The sequence below is a fragment of the Xiphophorus couchianus genome, chromosome 19 (assembly GCF_001444195.1).
Source record: "Xiphophorus couchianus chromosome 19, X_couchianus-1.0, whole genome shotgun sequence".
Taxonomy (NCBI): Eukaryota; Metazoa; Chordata; class Actinopteri; order Cyprinodontiformes; family Poeciliidae; genus Xiphophorus; species Xiphophorus couchianus.
Window position 1 is genome coordinate 9,389,265 of NC_040246.1, and position 17,954 is coordinate 9,407,218.

The 17,954-nt window shown below is 39.9% G+C and overlaps 2 protein-coding genes across 3 annotated transcripts in view; one reads left to right on the top strand and one right to left on the bottom strand.

The window, feature by feature from the left end:
- rock2a (rho-associated, coiled-coil containing protein kinase 2a) overlaps positions 1-11,154 on the top strand; it is a 34,636-nt gene extending 23,482 nt beyond the window's left edge. The window contains exons 15-33 of one of the 2 annotated variants that reach the window (XR_003593301.1): positions 256-502; positions 726-832; positions 1,044-1,203; positions 1,939-2,099; positions 2,200-2,384; positions 2,466-2,535; positions 3,143-3,246; positions 3,338-3,524; positions 3,600-3,693; positions 3,774-3,868; positions 3,956-4,147; positions 4,219-4,387; positions 5,979-6,049; positions 6,132-6,220; positions 6,301-6,379; positions 6,474-6,741; positions 6,838-7,051; positions 8,376-8,503; positions 9,804-11,154. Coding sequence is in view for 1 of the 2 variants with exons in the window: in XM_028000009.1 (XP_027855810.1) it covers positions 256-502; positions 726-832; positions 1,044-1,203; positions 1,939-2,099; positions 2,200-2,384; positions 2,466-2,535; positions 3,143-3,246; positions 3,338-3,524; positions 3,600-3,693; positions 3,774-3,868; positions 3,956-4,147; positions 4,219-4,387; positions 5,979-6,049; positions 6,132-6,220; positions 6,301-6,379; positions 6,474-6,741; positions 6,838-7,051; positions 9,804-9,807 (2,496 nt within the window). In the remaining variant the exon portion in view is untranslated. The remainder of the gene's footprint in view (positions 1-255; positions 503-725; positions 833-1,043; positions 1,204-1,938; positions 2,100-2,199; positions 2,385-2,465; positions 2,536-3,142; positions 3,247-3,337; positions 3,525-3,599; positions 3,694-3,773; positions 3,869-3,955; positions 4,148-4,218; positions 4,388-5,978; positions 6,050-6,131; positions 6,221-6,300; positions 6,380-6,473; positions 6,742-6,837; positions 7,052-8,375; positions 8,504-9,803) is intronic. The other variant, XM_028000009.1, reaches the window with a different exon arrangement.
- Positions 11,155-11,227: 73 nt separating this feature from the next.
- slc66a3 (solute carrier family 66 member 3) lies at positions 11,228-17,557 on the bottom strand. The gene is made up of 7 exons (XM_028000015.1): positions 17,292-17,557; positions 15,083-15,165; positions 14,384-14,453; positions 14,223-14,280; positions 13,765-13,885; positions 12,917-12,958; positions 11,228-12,193 (listed from the first exon to the last, which is right to left on the bottom strand). Exons 1-7 carry the CDS (start codon positions 17,435-17,437, stop codon positions 12,093-12,095), a joined length of 621 nt encoding a protein of 206 aa, XP_027855816.1. The 5' UTR covers positions 17,438-17,557; the 3' UTR covers positions 11,228-12,092.
- Positions 17,558-17,954: the final 397 nt, after the last annotated feature.

The following is a 17,954-nucleotide window of genomic DNA, read 5'->3' on the forward strand; positions in this document are numbered from 1 at the left end:
TTAGGCTTTGTTTTCTACTGAAAGTTTTGTGCGCTCTCACAACATCCCTAAGCTACATATTATATAAATTAGAGTGACGGTAAATCCACTCTAATATATTAGAGTGAATTTACTAATTTATTAATCAGATTTTATTAATCTGCTTAATAAGTTAATCAGATTTTAAACATTTGGTAAAAGCTGACGCTGACGTCCTTCAGTTTATTTGCCCGTTATCTTCTCACTCACTAAGCCTCATAATGGATGATTTCACAGCTGGAAGAAGCCAACACGCTGCTGCGGGCCGAGACAGAAGCGGCGACGAGGCTCCGCAAAGCTCAGACGGAGAGCAGCAAGCAGCTGCAGCAGCTGGAGGCCAATGTGCGCGAGCTGCAGGATAAATGCTGCCTGCTGGAGCGCAGCAAGCTGAGCCTGGAGAAGGAGTGCATCAGCCTACAGGCGGCGCTGGAGTCAGAGAGGCGGGAGCACAGCCAGGGCTCAGAGACCATCACTGACCTGATGGGTAGGGAAAACACAAGCACAGCACTTCCTGAAAGGCTGCTGGTAGACTTCCATACTTATTTTTCCTCCATGAATTTGGCAGTGTAGTAACACTTAGTATTTATCTGGATGCTGTACTTCAGGTTTTGTGAAGGACTTTTCTATAATTTTCAGATGGTTTTCAAACTCACTATTAGATTTTTTGTGAAATAGCGCCCTCCGACAGTTTATTTTGCACTTTGCAGGACGTATTTCTGGGCTGGAGGAAGAAGCTCGCCAGCAGAGACAGACTCTGGCCAAAGCCGAGACTGAGAAGAGGCAGCTTCAGGAGAAATACACTGATCAGGAGAAGGTAAACAAAAAAACCATTTCTCTGCTACTTTAAATATGAACATTACAAAGTCTTAGAAAGTTTTTGCTTTTTCCACTGTAAACCTGTTTTGTTGGAGTCGCCGCGTCTCCCTGCTCGCTTTCTGTCAGACGGATATATTTTCCTGTTGCTGTTTTGTGTTTGGTGTCTCCTTTCAAATCAGAACGCCTTCTGCCTGTTTTTCTTTGTGCAGGAGATGAGCAACAAAGAGATAGAACTGACCTACAAACTGAAGGTTCTGCAGCAGGAGCTGGAGCAGGAGGAGGCCTCGCATAAAGCCACCAGAGGTCTGCTGGCGGACAAGAGCAAGATTAAAGTGACCATCGAGGGCGCCAAGTCCGAGTCCATGAAAGGTAAGGTCTGCTTTACACGGTCAGTCGGATCTGAAAGCAAAGATTGAAGCTTTTTCCTGGAAGCTCAGATCAAGCTAAGCTGTTTCAGAGAAGGCAGATTTATGATTCTGAGATACTTGGTCTTTATTTGCAACACGGTCCAACAAAAGAGAAAGTTGGATGAAATTAAGTGGAAGTAAAGAAGGAAATCTAACACAAAGTAAGCAAAAGATCAGAAGTGAAATTCTGGGCAAGAATCCATAACTGGGATTCAGGAGAGAATAAAAAAATACAAGTTGAAATTTGCAGAAGAATTTCTTTCAGTATTTAGTAAAACAAAAAACTGATTACACTGCAAAAACATGAAACCTTACTAAGTAGTTTTGGTCTAGTTTCTTTGTACAGTGAAATAATCTGCCGATGGAACTAGAGCTAGGTTAAATGTCCTGTTCCACCTGCATATTATTTCATGTATAGCCAGTACTAATTCATTAATATTAAGGAATTATTAATTTATAACAAGTTCCTATATTGTGCTGAAAATTTACTTGGAAGTTAGTTTTATTTCAAGTGTACTAAGATATTTGCCCCAGAAAGTAGATAAAAAATACCTTGTAAGATTTTGTGTTCTGGCATTGTAATTAAATCGTCCTCTCCACTGTACCATACTAGCTCTACTTTATTAGTTTAATTATTTTTGCAGCCAAAGATTAATTTCTGGAAAATTGAAAAGTACCCCTGGATGTTTTTCTGCAGAACTGGAGCAGAAGCTGGCGGAGGAGCGAGCGGCCAAGCTGCGGCTGGAGAACCGAATCCTGGAGCTGGAGAAACACAGCAGCATGATGGACTGCGATTACAAACAGGCTTTACAGAAATTGGACGAGCTGCGCAGACACAAGGACCGACTCACGGAGGAGGTGAGTGTTTGGATCAGAAAACAACCCCAGTTAGAACCTGTCCGGGCCTTCTAACTGGCATTCAAAGTACTGTCTTTAAGAGGAGCCTGTGTTTGTTCAGGTGAAGAACTTGACTCTTAAGATCGAGCAGGAGACCCAGAAGCGTAACTTGACTGTGAACGACTTGAAGGCCCAAAACCAGCAGCTGAACATCCTGAGAACCTCGGAGAAGCAGCTCAAGCAGGAAACCAACCACCTGCTCGATATAAAACGCAGTCTGGAGAAACAGAACCAGGAGCTGCGCAAGTCAGTTCATCAGCTCTACTTTTTGCTCCAAGCCTTCACAATCTTCAGTGTCAGTAATTTGGTTTGATTTTCCATCTGCAGAGAAAGACAAGACACAGATGGACAAATGAAGGAATTACAGGACCAGCTGGAGGCTGAGCAGTATTTTTCTGTGAGTTTGTGGCCAAACGATGCATGTTTGCTTCTCTGTTTTTATTGCATGTTGAACAGACCATGTTTTAAATCGAGAGGATTCTTTGAAGAGCAAAATTCAGTAAAACGTTACGTGCACTAGAGAGTTACTATGCAGTCTGGAATTTGATTCAAGAAAAAGTTCAGATCTTTTTTCTACAGACTTTGTTCCTAAACTTATTGCTCAAAATGGATAAAAGTTGTATCCATTTGTTGGTCAATTTATCTTTCCTTGTTTTTTATAAATCCTAAGTGAGCTTCTGAATGTGAAAACTTTTGACCTTTAGAAGGTCAAAAGGATGTTGTAGTCTGTTTTGAATTCTTGATATCCAGTCAGGGTTAGCTCTCTGTCTCTACCTCTTTGTCCCTTTCTTGCAGTTAAGTAACTTAAACCTCTGTGCTTCCTGTGACTCCATCTTAATCACCTCGCTGATGATCAAAACCGTGGACTGTTTGTTTGGGCCTTTTACTAACAGAAATAGTCAACAAAATTTATCAGCTAATGTCACCAGACAGTGTTTTTGGTGCATCTTCATTTACTAGTCATGTTTTCATAATTCTGCGTTTTGGACATGCCTCTTTTCCAGACTCTTTACAAGACTCAGGTTCGGGAACTGAAGGAGGAATGTGAGGAGAAAACTAAACTCTACAAGGAGGTGCAGCAATCTCTGCAGGAGCAGCAGGAGGAGAGGTGATTCTGCTGATTGGAGATCCCAAAATAAAACTCCTCCATTCTCCCTCAGGTGTACGGATTTGAGTTTAATTTTCTCAATCTCTTCCAGGGACTCGTTGGCAGCGCAGCTGGAGATCACTCTAACGAAGGCGGACTCGGAGCAGCTGGCCCGCTCCATCGCTGAGGAGCAGTACTCTGATCTGGAGAAGGAGAAGATAATGAAGGAGCTGGAGTTGAAGGAGATGATGGCTCGGCATCGCCAGGAGCTGGCTGAGAAGGACATCACCATCGGCTCGGTGGGTCCCAGAAACACCCGCCTCCCGGCTTTAAACCTACAAAACGGTTCTGAATGTGTTTCCTGCTGTGTGCAGCTGGAGGAGGCCAACAGGACTCTGACCAGCGACGTTGCCAATCTGGCCAACGAAAAGGAGGAACTGAACAACAAACTGAAGGAAGCACTTGAAGGTTGATAAACGCAGAACTTTATAATATCAGTACAAATATGACATGCATCGCTGCTCACATTTTTCTTCTTGATCCTTTAGAATCGGACAAGTCGAAGGATTGGGCGCAGCAGATCAACCAGATGAAGCAGTCGTTTGAGAAGCAGCTGCAGTCAGAGCGCACTCTGAAAACTCAGGTGGGTGTTTTCTCCTCACGGTCGTCGCCTCGGCTCCCCCTGCCTCTGTGAGGAGCTGACCTCGTTTAACCCCTCCTACCTCTGCAGGCCGTTAATAAACTGGCGGAGATCATGAACAGGAAGGAAGTCCGCGGGGGAGGCAGCCGCCGTGGAAACGACACAGACATGCGGCGAAAGGAGAAGGAGAACAGGAAGCTGCAGCTGGAACTGAGGTCAGAGAAGGAAAAGCTCAACAGCACCATGATCAAATACCAGAAGGAGATCAACGAAATGCAAGCAGTAAGTGACGCTTTCCCCCTCATTGCTCCTGCTGCAGCCTTTTGGCTTCACATATGTTTTCTTGTGTGCAGCAACTGGCAGAAGAGAGTCAGATGCGCATTGAGCTGCAGATGGCTCTGGACAGCAAAGACAGCGACATCGAGCAGTTGAGGAATCTGCTGCAGTCGCTTAGTGTTCAGTCCATGGACTCTGCCAGCATCAGCAGCGGGCCAGACTTTGACGCTGATGATGCTTACGCAGGTAAGGATGCAGCCTTTGTGGACAGAGCTGCACAGCTTTATTAAAAATAAAACCATAAAAGAAGACATTTTTGTGTGCTTTGTTGCATATTTATCAAATGAGAAGATTACAAAACTGCTTTAGGGAGACTCAGATGAGTTTTGAATTTTGAAGAGTCAAGGTAAAAGGTTTTGATTTATTGTTCTTTCCATATTCCTGACCCTCACTGATGGTTGTGGGATAGAAAACAACCTGGATTCTAGCGGCTGAAATAAGCTCCCTCTATATCTGGTTCTTCTGGTCAAGATGCCTCATTTTAGAGCATGTCTGCCACTAAAGTGAAGACCCAAAGCTCATTCGAGGTTATTCTGGTCTGGCAACACCTCAACCCTCTGCGACCTGATCTTGGATCAGTGGATGGATTCATCAGGCCTCACAAATATAAAGTCTCTCTGCTGCCAGAATTCTTCACCCTTTCATTGCTTTTAGAAGTAAAAGCAATTTAACTTTAGTGTACATTAGCTTTTTGTTCCTGCAAATTCTTGTAATGTTTCTTAGAGAAGGCAGAATTACATTGAACATACAATTTCTAAAATAAAAAGAAAATTGTCCAAAGAAAATTAATATTTTTTTGGTAAGAATGGTATAACTGTTCATCAGCATAATAAGCAACTCAAGTGAAGCTCCACAACAAAATCTGATTTATTAAAATGATGCTTGATTTCCCTAAAACTGCATTTTGTTAATATAATGGCCTTAATAATGTATTGAAATGTTTCATCCAAGGTAGAATATTTCTTTCTTTATTTTTTATTTATTTTGAACATGTAAAATGTCAAATAAAATAAAATAAAATAAAAAAAATTAAACACACATTAAAAAACCGTTTTATATCCAGTTCGAAAAGTAGGAAGAAACCAAAGCTGCTTAAATCCTACAACCACATATGATCCATGTTAAAAATATTTACACATCTAGTTTTTAGTCCATGTCACATTTTCTACTCTTTCCAAATGATATCTGTACAATTAATTATGCTGTCTACACCATACTTGCTATCCACAGTCTCCTGCAAGAGTTTCATATATCTTTCATCTTTAGCAAAGCAAAAACTTTTCTTATTTATGTATCAACTATACATAAATAACACATTTCATTCATCCAGTCATATTTAATCTACAGCTCTGCCACCAATTCCTGAACAGTATTCCAGTAGATCCTGAATGTGTGCTTAAAATTTTGTCACATCCATATACACATCTATTTGCAATAGATTTTTTTTAAATAATTTTTTTAACTGATTTATATTTTTACGTTTCAAGACTTTATCCGTACTGTTCCACAAATTCACTCCACAGGCAGCGATGCACATGCTCCTCATTGTTGTACAAGCTTTATGTTTTCTAAAATTCAGCTTTCGTTTTAACTTGTAAACCCCCCCTTACTTTCAGGAAATGTATTTTTAATATTTTCTGGTAACTGATAATTTCTTGCTCTGTACATTATTTGACCAGTTTTGAATTTGACAGTTTATGTTAAGTGAAAGCGAAGGGATCATTTTGCAATGTTGTTTCTGAACTGAATATATAACGTTTGTTGTTGTTTCTCTCAGAGTCGAGACTTGAGGGCTGGCTCTCTCTTCCCGTCAGAAACAACACCAAGAAGTTTGGATGGGAGAAAAAGGTCTGATTGAACCATATTTGCTCTGCCATAGAGCGTCTATTTGATTTTAGCTCTGTTATTTATGTTCGTTTTGTTCTTGCAGTACGTTGTCGTGAGCAGCAAGAAGATTCTCTTCTACAACAGTGAACACGACAGAGAGCAGTCCATCCCCTGCATGGTTCTCGATATAGAGTGAGTTTAACACCGGGGCTTTCCACCCAGGAGAGATGTTTGCATTCAGATAGAAGTTAATGTTTATTTCCACTTTGCAGCAAACTTTTCCACGTGAGGCCCGTTACTCAGACAGATGTGTACCGTGCTGAAGCCAAGGAGATTCCCAGGATATTCCAGGTGTGTTCTCCCTCTGCTTTACTATGTCTTCAATTTAACTTCTGAGAGGTTTAAAAGGATGGAAATGGCCAACCAGCATCTGTGGTTCCGCTAGATTCTTTACGCCAATGAAGGCGAGAGCAAAAAAGAGCCGGAGTTTCCCGTGGAACCGCTTCCCATCGGTGAGAAGTCCAGCTACATCTGCCACAAAGGCCACGAGTTCATCCCCACACTCTACCACTTCCCCACCAACTGTGAGGCGTGCACCAAGCCGCTGTGGAACATGTTTAAGCCGCCGCCGGCTCTGGAGTGCCGGCGCTGCCACATCAAGTGCCACAAGGACCACATGGACAAGAAGGAGGAGATCATCGCTCCCTGCAAAGGTGTTAAGCTTTTCTGCATAGTTGTATCAAACAAATCGTCCGCGCCCCTCGTTCGGGTTCAGGTGAATGAAAACGAGTTTCTTCTTCCACCTCCAGTGAACTACGACGTGTCTACAGCCAAGAACCTGCTGCTGCTGGCCACCTCCCAAGAGGAGCAGCAGAAGTGGGTGAACCGGTTGGTCAAGAAGATTCCCAAGAAGCCTCCGCCGCCGGAGCACTTTGGTCGCTCCTCGCCACGCACCTCCATGAGGGTTCAGTCCAGCCAGTCCATGAGGAGGCCAAACCGACCGCTCCCCACCAGTAAAAGCAGGTATGAAATCAAAGGTTTCTTCTTTTAGTTCAAGAAAGTGTCCAAGGATGAAATATAGTAGTTTTTTATTGCTTCCATGGTTAACTTAGTGAAAAACATAACCTTGAAGATTCTGTGTTCATGTTTTTTTGATGCATGGCTGAGATCGCCCACTATATGACAGCATTCTTACACAGGTCATCATATTAACGGTAATCACAGAAACTAATGTCCCCCTTTCAGACTGGAGGATTTTAGTCTTCAGGACTGGCTCTGGGGGTTGGATGACATTGATGAGGATTGTTCCTCCATACATTTCTGATGATGGTAACACTGTGTTTTTGGGTGTGTGTTTTGCTGTGTTTGCAGTGCAGTGGCTGCATTTAAAGATATTGCAGGGATATCCAACTCCCAGGATATTGGGAGTTGGGAGTTTTCCATGCATTCTTGTCCAACACATTTGAATCAAATGGTTGGATCAACTCTTCAGTGCCAGAAAGTTTAGTAGAGACCTGGTAACAAGCTAGTCATTTAAATCAGGTGTGTTGGAACAGAAATGCATCTAAAAGCTGCCTTTGTCAGCCTTAGTTGCATTGTTGTAGGCGACCGTCGAAGGGTGCAGCCCCTGAATTTGGACACATCCCCACTTTCAGTTTACTTTCAGAGGCCATCACTTTTTTTTCATATTCTCCAGATATTTCAAAGAGTTTGATGTTATGTTAAGGTGTCCAGAATCATAGGAAGAGAAACCGATACACAGCCTCACTGATCCTCCACCTGGCTTAGCAATAAGCATGGGGGACTTTTCTATATATTCATTCTTTGCTTCACACCAGACCCACCAGGACAGCGTTTCCAAAAGCTCAATCTCAGATCACATGGTTCCAGTACACACTCAGTTCTTTTACAGTGAGATTTGATTTTTCATGTCAGTCGTCCGCACTCTGCATAGGAAGAAGACAAAACTGATCTGATATAAAACCACTGAACAGTAGGGTATTTAATTATCCCAGATTATTTAGTCAGCTACTTCTATTGATTTTACTTCAATTTGGTCACAAACAAACGTTTTTCAATCTGGACACTCGACACTAACATTCTCGGCTGTTAATGTGTCTGGTGGATTTTCTTGCAGAAACTGTGCTTTTTTTATTTTATACTGTAAAGTAATTTTTATAACACTGTTTTCTTGCAGGTGTTTTTGTGAAATATCTCTGCTTCTTGTATTTTGTTAAAGTTCTGTCTTCATAGTTTACTTTCTCAGGACTCTTTTTGTCTGATTTGTTATTTCTTGCTAAATTTGATGGGCTAACATTTGTTGTTGTTGATCATAAACATGTTTCAGCTCCTATGACTTGAGCCGCAGATCAAATGGATTAAAAACAAAGCAAGTCGACTCCTGCAGCATTTGGTACAACTGACTCCTCTGATCTTGTTCTCCGTGTAAACGACCAAGTTCCTGGATGCGTTTGTGTACGTGTCTGTCTTGTTGTCTCTCAGCGGCGCTGTCGGGCCACATGCAGGGGGTGAATACACATGGTTCAATTTTCTCTGTGCTGTTTGGGAAACTATTTACCTGATAGGATCAATGTCACTGGGTGTCTAGAACAGAGAAAAGTATCTTTATAACTTGATAGGATCGTTTACGACTTTCCGTCTTCTAATATATGGCTCTGGAAAAAATTAAGAGGCTACTGCACTGAACCCTATTAAAAACCACATGGATATTCCACAAAGTGTTGATTTTTGAACTCTTCCTGAGTTAAAACATTAGTAGTGTTGTTTCTAAATGAATATGAACTTGTTTTCTTAGCATTATTTGAGGTCTGAAAGCACTCATTTTCTACAAATAAATATAAAATCTTTGCTTGGAATTTCAGAGACATGTTGTCAGTATTTCATAGAATAAAAGAACAATGTTCATTTTACTCAAACATATGCCTATAAAAAGTAAAATCAGAGAAACTGATCATTTTAAGTGGTCTCTTAATTTTTCCCAAGCTGCATGTAGAATCATATAATCTCTGGGTTTGTTCCTCAAAATAAATACTTGCATCATTAACGCAACACAGATGCTTACCTATGCCTTGAAAGTCTGGATGTTGTATTCACTTTGGACTTTTAATGATTTATTTGAACCATTTTGTTCCTATGGGAAATGATTTACCTTCATGCAACCGTAAGGACTTTTAAAGCAAGAATTGGGTGCACAGTTTCAATACATTGTAGATTTTTGTCTTCAGAAGGTATAGAATATAATTGCACGGACTATATATGCAATAATCTAAATATTTTAGAAAGTGCTGCTGAATCTGATCCAAAAAACCTAATAACCTGCGGTTTCTGATTATGATCCAATAAAACTGGCAATGTCTTTGCCAGCATTAAAGTGACAATAGAAAAATAAAGTCAAACTGAATCTTTCAGGTTCAAAGGCCCAAAACATGGTTGTGGCAGCATCATGTTGGTACGTTTCTCAAAGTAGATGCAAGGATGAACTTCTAAATGATTTCAACTTCACTTAATATGAGCAGATAGATGGTTGAAACCACAACGTTCTCAAATAAACATCAGAACGATACATTTTTGTAATCCTCAGACTCTGCGAAAGAAAACAAACTACTGTAGCTTAAATCAATTCTGCTAAAAGAGGTATAAAATGTTCGGAGTTGTGCATAAAAAGCAATAAATTCAAACTTTTTAAGTCCTTATTGAAATAAGCGTATGTTTTTGGAGTGCTTAACTTTTTGTCCGTCTGTCTCTTTACCTCCAGTTAACCCTGCTAGATGCATCTCCGGGGCGGTGTTTCCTTCGAAGCTTCATCTGCAGATCTGGAACTCCAGGTCAATTCGCATCAGTCCGTCTCCTGCTTCATCCTGGGAGGAAAATCTCTCCACTCTCCTTGTCGCTCAGCTCCTTTCAGCCACTTCACAGCTACTGAGTTTGACTGCGCTCTTTTCTGCGAGCTGGTTGGCTTATGAACAAAGTTTGTCGTGCAAAGTCTGGAGTAGCTCCTTCTGCTTCGTGTGGAAACAGGAACTCTTCGGAGAGGCTGCATGGATGAATGGGGATTCAATTACCTCAATTATTCTCACCAGGAAACAGTCTGATGGAGGGGACATGCAGGAAACTCCTGCACATCACCTTTGGAGGTTCTAGTGGCCAAATATAAGACATTCTGCTAAAAGAAACTGTGAACAGTTCAAAGAACACGACACTTAGTTGATTCTGTTGGGTTTTTTCCCCCAAATGACTTGTTCTCTCAACACAATGATTGTAGCTTTTAACTTTCCACAGCTCTTGTTTCAGGTGAGTTGCAGGATCCGATTAAGGTACAACAAACTGTTACTTCACGTAAAGTCACAGAGTAGGGGAACGCAGTGAATCCTTATTTTAAGTAAATGATTCTCTGGCTGCCTCTTAATATGATTTCTGTCACTGAAACACTTGTTTTGTCTGCAGTAGACGTTACAACGTGAGCAGCATCCTGCTCTGATGGCATTAAAAGGAACAAATCTGCACTGTCCGACCCAAGGGAAAATGTTTACCTAAACGCACCGATCATGTTTTTCTCCTTTTGATGTGTTTGAAGGTAGATGTGGTGCTCCACCAGAGGCGGCACCCAGGCATCGTATTACCAAATATACTTGACTGAAGCTTTTATTTTACTGCCAGCTGCTTTGGAGTGAACTTGCATGTTTCTCACGCGCCGCCACCCCTGCCAGGTTGTTTTTTGAAAGCAGCGGTGACAATGAAGGTATGCAAACCTCGTCCTGAGCAGCACTAGTCCACTGAAGGTTTGTTCCGATGTTTTGGTGTCAAGAGTAACTGAACTCCCAAGTTTTTTACACGTCGTTGTGTGAATGTGGCTTATACAGGCGCCTGGAGAGCAAACCGTGTGTGTTTTGTGTACCAACTGCTCTCCTTTAACCAAGAAGCATGTTTTATACATATAAATATCTACAGTATATATTTTACATGCCATACTGTGCACATTATATTATTTATACAGCCTTGTCCACTTTGTATTTAAGGGCCTTTACATCCAGATTGCATGTTTGCTACCAAACAGCTATAATGATGATGATTATCTTAACTACTTATAGAAATAAAGATATGGATGTGCCGTTTGGTTTCAAATGTTTTTAAAAAGTCAAACAAATAAATGCTTTAAAGAATTTCAGTGAAATCACTATGTAAAAAGGTCAAATGTTTTGGTTTATTTAGGTGTTACAGAAAGAAATTCACATACAAAAGTTATTAAAAACACAGTATATATTATCCTGAGTTGGAAGATTTTGGATATTTGCAAACTGTCATATTCTTTTACAGAAAATCCTCACTAACGTTTAAAAATGGAATTTTAAAAAATAAAAGTAGATTCAGGAGAAATGTATTAAAAACTACTGGGAAAAGCATTGTTATTAGAATGTTTGGTAAAACATAATTATTAAAAAAAAATACACCCTCTTTCAATTCTTTATACAAATAATAGAAAAAAGATCTGTACTTGGTTAGGTTGTAAAATTGTTCAAAAGTGAGCTCAGATGTAGAAATGGCTGCAGGTCAAATCATCTCATCACAGACCCATTTCTTACCTCTTTGTATAAATAACTTCCTACTAGGAGTTCAATACTTTCATGAGTTACTGAAAAATCAAACATAAAATTAATTAGCATTTTATATCTAAGTTGTTTTTTTTTTTTTAAAGCTTGCCTGTTTAAACACATTGTGTTTCTGATACTGTTTGTTGATTCTCTGATTAATTCAGAGTAACTCAGTGGCCTCCTGCTGGTAAACTTTAGTCAAATAAGGTTTTTTACAGTAAGCTGTTAGGATTAAAGACACCAACAGCTGCATCTGTTGTTTTACATTCAAGGTTGTGTTTAAACTATTTTAGTACCTTGAACAAATTTCAGAACATTTAAGTCCTCATAAGTAAAAACTAGAAATGAAACAGGGTGTACTTTCTTTTTAACGGTAGTAACTGTTACCCTTAGATTGTTTCTGTATTTCTTGTGCCTGTGGTGACCCAGTAAGTGCTGAAGAAGAAACCTCTAGCTTAGTCATCTTTCTTTGAGCTGCTGCTTCTTCGTTGGTAATAGGTCACAGTGAGCAGCACCCAGAAGTTGAGCAGAGTCATTGCCACAAACCGCACCAGAACTGTGAGAAAGAAGGAGGTGATTACAAACCAGAATTACTTTTAATTTAAACCGATTTGTACTTATGAACTGGCTTTAGAAATCAAAACGTGGTTGCTGGCTGTCTGGTAAGAAATATACACTTGCATTTCAAGATGTTTTGCAGAAAAACCATCCAAACCTGCATTGAAATGTAGCTTCATATTTTTCAAAAATACCCTTTTATAAAATTCTAGTTATATGTTTTTGAATAATTGGCAAAAGACGGTAAGTGTCATCTGCTGCAGGTAATCTATTAATGGCTCATCCCAACAAAGTCCCAGAGAAAATCTAACCAACTTGGAGTTCAAAATAACATTATTTTCATCTTTTAAAATAGAAATACAACTTAAATACTTTTCAAGCATGCTGTCCAAGATTTATTCTTGGCTAATAATTTTAAAGACTTTTTTGTGTTAAAATTCGAAAATCAAAGTCAATACGAAACAGCACTTTAGTTTGAAGATGAGAATAACATTTGAGACTAAACATTGGAGTCAAAAATCCAAGAGTTCAGGTACTAATGAACTCTATATTTTTCTCTTCTAAATCTCTCTTGCATTCATTAAACAGAGACATCCAGAACTGCCTTTTTATGAGATGTCACTCCCAGAGTGCACCACGCTTCCACATTATTGCTGCGGTGGAAGGCGTTTAGAGAACAAAACGAAATGTTTCTGCCTTGTGTCATTTTACGCTGGCTTACCCTGCCTGTCTCCGGTCGTCACCGAGGTGGTGTAAATCCGCGCTGGAACAAAGAGGAAGCGGAGTTAATGACATGCACATTATACAACCGCACTCTCTCATGTTTAATTAATGACGTGTTGAATTGCTGATTTACTGAACGCGTAGCAAACTGAAGGGGGATTATCCATATTCATGACCTGAAAGTGATTTAAGTGGAAGAATTAGTTGAAACTGATGAGCTGTTGAAGCTAATTAAATTTGTTAAGTCGGAAATGAGAGACTGCAATTAAAAATGTGGCAATCCGACTTTGGTTAGTTTATTTAATCTTATAATTTACCTGTTTGGGTTTACTACTTCTATGTGGGTTATTTTAGCTCATTGATTGTATCCCAGTAAAATCAGGAGACAGTTGGGGGGAGGGGGGGTCGATTTTCCTAACTTATTTTGATGAACCAATCAGAGGTGGTTAATGATGTCATTAAAAAACCAATGAATACTGGATTATGATGTTTAATATCATTTTAGATGTCTGAGAAACTTTTTAATAAAAAAAAACTCATGACTATGGGTAACTTCATATTCATTAAGAGGGAGATTCAATGTTCAACAATATCAATAATGCATATGTGCAATAGGAATTATTTAAAAGAATCCCGACTTTCTAAATAAGCAAAGCAATCATTATGTTAAGGACATTGACATGTACTAACCGCCATTCTGACCAAATGTTTTATACTTTTTTAAAATTATTATTTTTGCAATATATTGTGCAGTCCTAGTTAATATTGGTTAAAGGTTAATTTGTTTTAGTTTGGCAGCCCTCTTTATCCTGACAGCCACTGGAAAAGAAGTTCCCTCACACTCACCCATACACGTGTAGGTAGCCATCCCCCAGGAGAGGGCGCTAACCTGTCCGGCATCCTTGGAGCTCCACATGCACTGCAGCTGGGTCAACTTACTGGCTGCACTGATGAACGTGCACAGGCTCTGAGAGGACAGTGCAGGTCACATATTACACGTTTATAAGATGACAGATTGAACACTGCAGGTGAGCTGGACTCCACAAAGTAAAAAAAAAGTTACTTTCTGTGCTGTCTAACATTTTAAACTTTAAGTGGAAGAATTGCTGCTTCATTTATTTAAATGCAAAATGCCTACAGACATGTACATCCCATTTACCAGCAGGCCTTGATGTGTTTCAGTGAGAGAGAAATGAGCTCTGGGTGAGTCTCCTCTCAGCCCTCCACATCATTACTCCTGACTGATGACGTGCCAACTCTTTACTGTGGGACAATGTGTGACTCATTTGAAAATGATGCATTACCATGGCCAGATCTATGATCCACCTCTCCACCGTGAGGAGCCTCCAGCCTCCGACCAACCTGAGCACGATCTGTTAAGGCACAAGATGCTGCCGGGGGGTCATTGATTTCCTTCAACACCAAGTAGTTTCACAACTGTCACTGTCAGAGAGGGTAAGGATACAGCAAGGCGTACACCAGGCTCTGCCGCAGGCTGCCGTTGTAGTAAAGAATCAGGAGCAGAAGGATGACATCTGTCGGGACACAGAGCGGGTTATAAACGTACATCACTTCCGGCAAGGTTCCAGCTTCATTTCAAGGACCACTGGCGTACTGCTGATTCGCTAGCTATTCAGATTCTTCTAAAAATTATATATTTAAAAGTTTCCTGGTTTGAATTTCCTGCAAGTTTTCCCTCATCTAAACAGGTTGAACATTTTACATCCAGGCGTAAACCCCCACAAAAATAGCTTGAAAAATGTTCCTTAGTCGGTCGAAGCGTAACAAACCCTTTTGTGGTTCTTAACGAGGTCCAGGTTATTTCTGGCTGGATTTTTGACAACTCTTCTTAGCACAAATGGTAGAAGGTATATAATCTTTGGATTAATAATATGAATGCAAATATATAATATTTCAGGGTAATGTTAACATCAAAAACTGTTCTAATGCGTGTACAAGCATTTGTTTCAAAGTTTTTAAAAAGATTTTCGAAGTAATATTCATCCCTTATAACTCTATTCACATTGTGTGAAACTTAACATCAATGTTAACACTGTTGTTCTTGGTTATATTCAATCCATAAATAGACCTAATGATAAAAATGAGAATATTAAGCACCCCTTTTAGCCAATAAAATACTTATGTTACGCTATTTGTTACAAACCTTGAGCAATGAGGATGGGATATTCCAGGTATGTTGGAGGTGGGTAGTCGTAGTACATCTGGTACGTTACAAAAACTATGAACCTAAAAAGAATAAAATATCAGATTATTTAATATAATCAATTAAGCTTTTATTTATTTAATGCAATTTTTTTTCAACTGTGTAAGCATGAATCCCATTACCAGACTTTTGTATAACTGTTTACATGTACAGGTACTAGAATAATATCTAGAATGTTCAGAGTTGCATTGATTTCGTGGAGCTGAGGTAAATCTTGAGTTCAGAGTGGAAAAGGAATCTGAAAACCTGAGTTGAGATAAAAAACAGAGAACCCCCTGACCACATCAAATACTTCCTGATGATTTCAATCAGAACAAATATCATTAAACCACTGTTTTATTAAAAACCTCTTATATATTTAAATATGTTTTCTTTCAGGTATCGTGTACTGCTCATTAAACTCCATCAAGATTCTTCTGCAAGTTTTCCTTTACAACAACAATGATGGTGATTTTATTGTAGAGACATTCGAATAGCGACAGACTGGCGACCTGTCCGGGGTGTACCCCGCCTCTCGCCCGGAATGTAGCTGGAGATAGGCACCAGCAACCCTCCCGACCCCATTAGGGACAAGGGTGAACGGAAAATGGATGGATGGATGGACATTCAAATATGCTCAGCACCTGGCAAAATTATCCACAACTCTTTAACCTTTCTCACATTTTGTCATGTTACAGCTACAAACTTTAATGTATTTAATTGGTATTCACTGTGACAAAGAGGTGCTTCGCTGTGAAGTGGAAGGAAAAGAGGTTGGATTATTAGTTTTTAAAGTGAAAATCTGAAAAGTGTGGCATCCATTTTGTATTGAGCGCTAAGATGATTAAGGAGGCTTGAATATGCATAAAAAATTTTTCAGGCTTTTATTAAGAACTTTTTAAAACGGTGCATCCATTGAATTTGTGTGGGCATAAGGGGGCATTGCCCGCCCACAGAATCAGCCGTGCCCCCCCCTGGACTGGAAACTGTTGTTTTTACGTCAGAGTGGCCAACTCTCTGTTATTCCTATATCGATTTGATACAGTAGGGGCTTCCGCACTTCTCATATATGTGCTTTCTGTCACCTTTTTCAGCAGTTAAAACTGTTTAATCCGTTGTTAACACGTCGTAACCTGTTTTTTCGAGCCGCCTTTAAATGCAACATGAGCGCTAAGACTCTAGCGCTGGATTTACACCTGTGCGGAAACGAAGGAGACCTGCTGCTGCTGGGCAGCTGCGCAGGTGTGTCAGAATCATGGCAGCAAAACGCAAAGAACTTTGCACAGTTCTCTCTTCCCCCAAACTAACAGTGAGTTGAGTAATGCTGTTGGATGTTCGCTAAAAGATGAATAGGTAATGCCAATACAGCACCGTAAGCTTCTTAACAAGTAGCCTGTGGGCTACTGATGTTGATGTCTATGTTCAAAAGTTACATTCACTTGAGTAACTCTTTTGGAAAAAAAAGTACTTATAAGAGTAGTTTTACTACACTGTACCTTTTTCTTTTACTTGAGTAATTTTATTATTGCTACGTAGATTCATTTTGAATATGACCATTGCAATCGGTGTATCTATGGAGAATGTAGATTTCTGTGCGTGTAGGCCTGTGGTAAACGGTTAAAAACAGCCGTGCATCTCTACATTTCTATTTCAAAACGTCTGCAGTCTTTCTGGGTCTTCTCTTATCCTCGGCTCATTTGCCAGATGGATGCTGTGTGTTTGAAGCTGATAAGGTTTCTTTATCAGCAGAAACATTCCGAGCAGCTGCAATCAGGACACAGACTAGTACTATTCTGCTTTAGACAGTCAGTCTGATGTTTATCCCCACAAATCCAACAGAGGGCAGTTTGTGAGAGCCTTTGGCGCACTGATTCATATAAACATGTCCAGTTCTGGCCACATTACGAACATTCATTACACTGGAATCTCACTGAGTGTAAAAAAAACAATCTTTTATTTGACTTATAATCAACTTTCACACGTATTTAAACAAACTAGACTGTAAAAATAGACTTCCTATTCTTTTTATGCACATGCACATATAGGAACAGGAAGACGACACATCAAAGCTGTGCCCTTCCTCACCTCCGTCACCGTTCATCTTTCTCTAACAGCTAGGAATCACCTTCCTGGTAAAAGTGCATCAGAAAGTCCTGCAGAGTCCACCTACCCAGTGAGCTCCAGCAGCAGACTGTTGAGGCTAATCCCTGTTGAACGCTTGGCTCTCATTAACACGAAGATCTGCGGGAACTTTAGCACCATGCACATGAACAGCGTGCTGAAGTTGGCGATGTGCAGCAGAGTGTCGGACTGCATGCTGGATCTTTAAGTTTTATTTTAAACTGTTTCTATAGTTTTATAAATGACACTAGCTTCCAGATGCTGCTGTGATGCAAACACTGTTAAGGTGCTTTTACTCTGATCGGAAATCCGGTGTATGTTTTCGAAATAATAGTAGAAATTAATTGTGTACGCTCGCTAAACTACTGTGACCAGGAATGATTAAAATCCATTAATAAAATACAAATTATATAAATATATTTTAATGACAAAAAAAGTATTTATATTACGTGATTAAATAAATGAACAATGCTTTTAATCTGGAAAAAATGCGCTTGACATCCGTTGATATGGCATAAACACGACAGTTTCCTGTCAGCCGGCGGCATCGCTTCTCATTTCCGCATACACAGTCTGAAAGATGATTGGCTCAGAAACAACCACAGTATTTAAAACCTAGTAAGTACTGAGCGCAGGTTCATTTTCGAATTTAATAAAGCAGAGACGCATCTCAAAGTTGCAGGAAACTGGCCCTCAAAGACTGGAGCTGAAG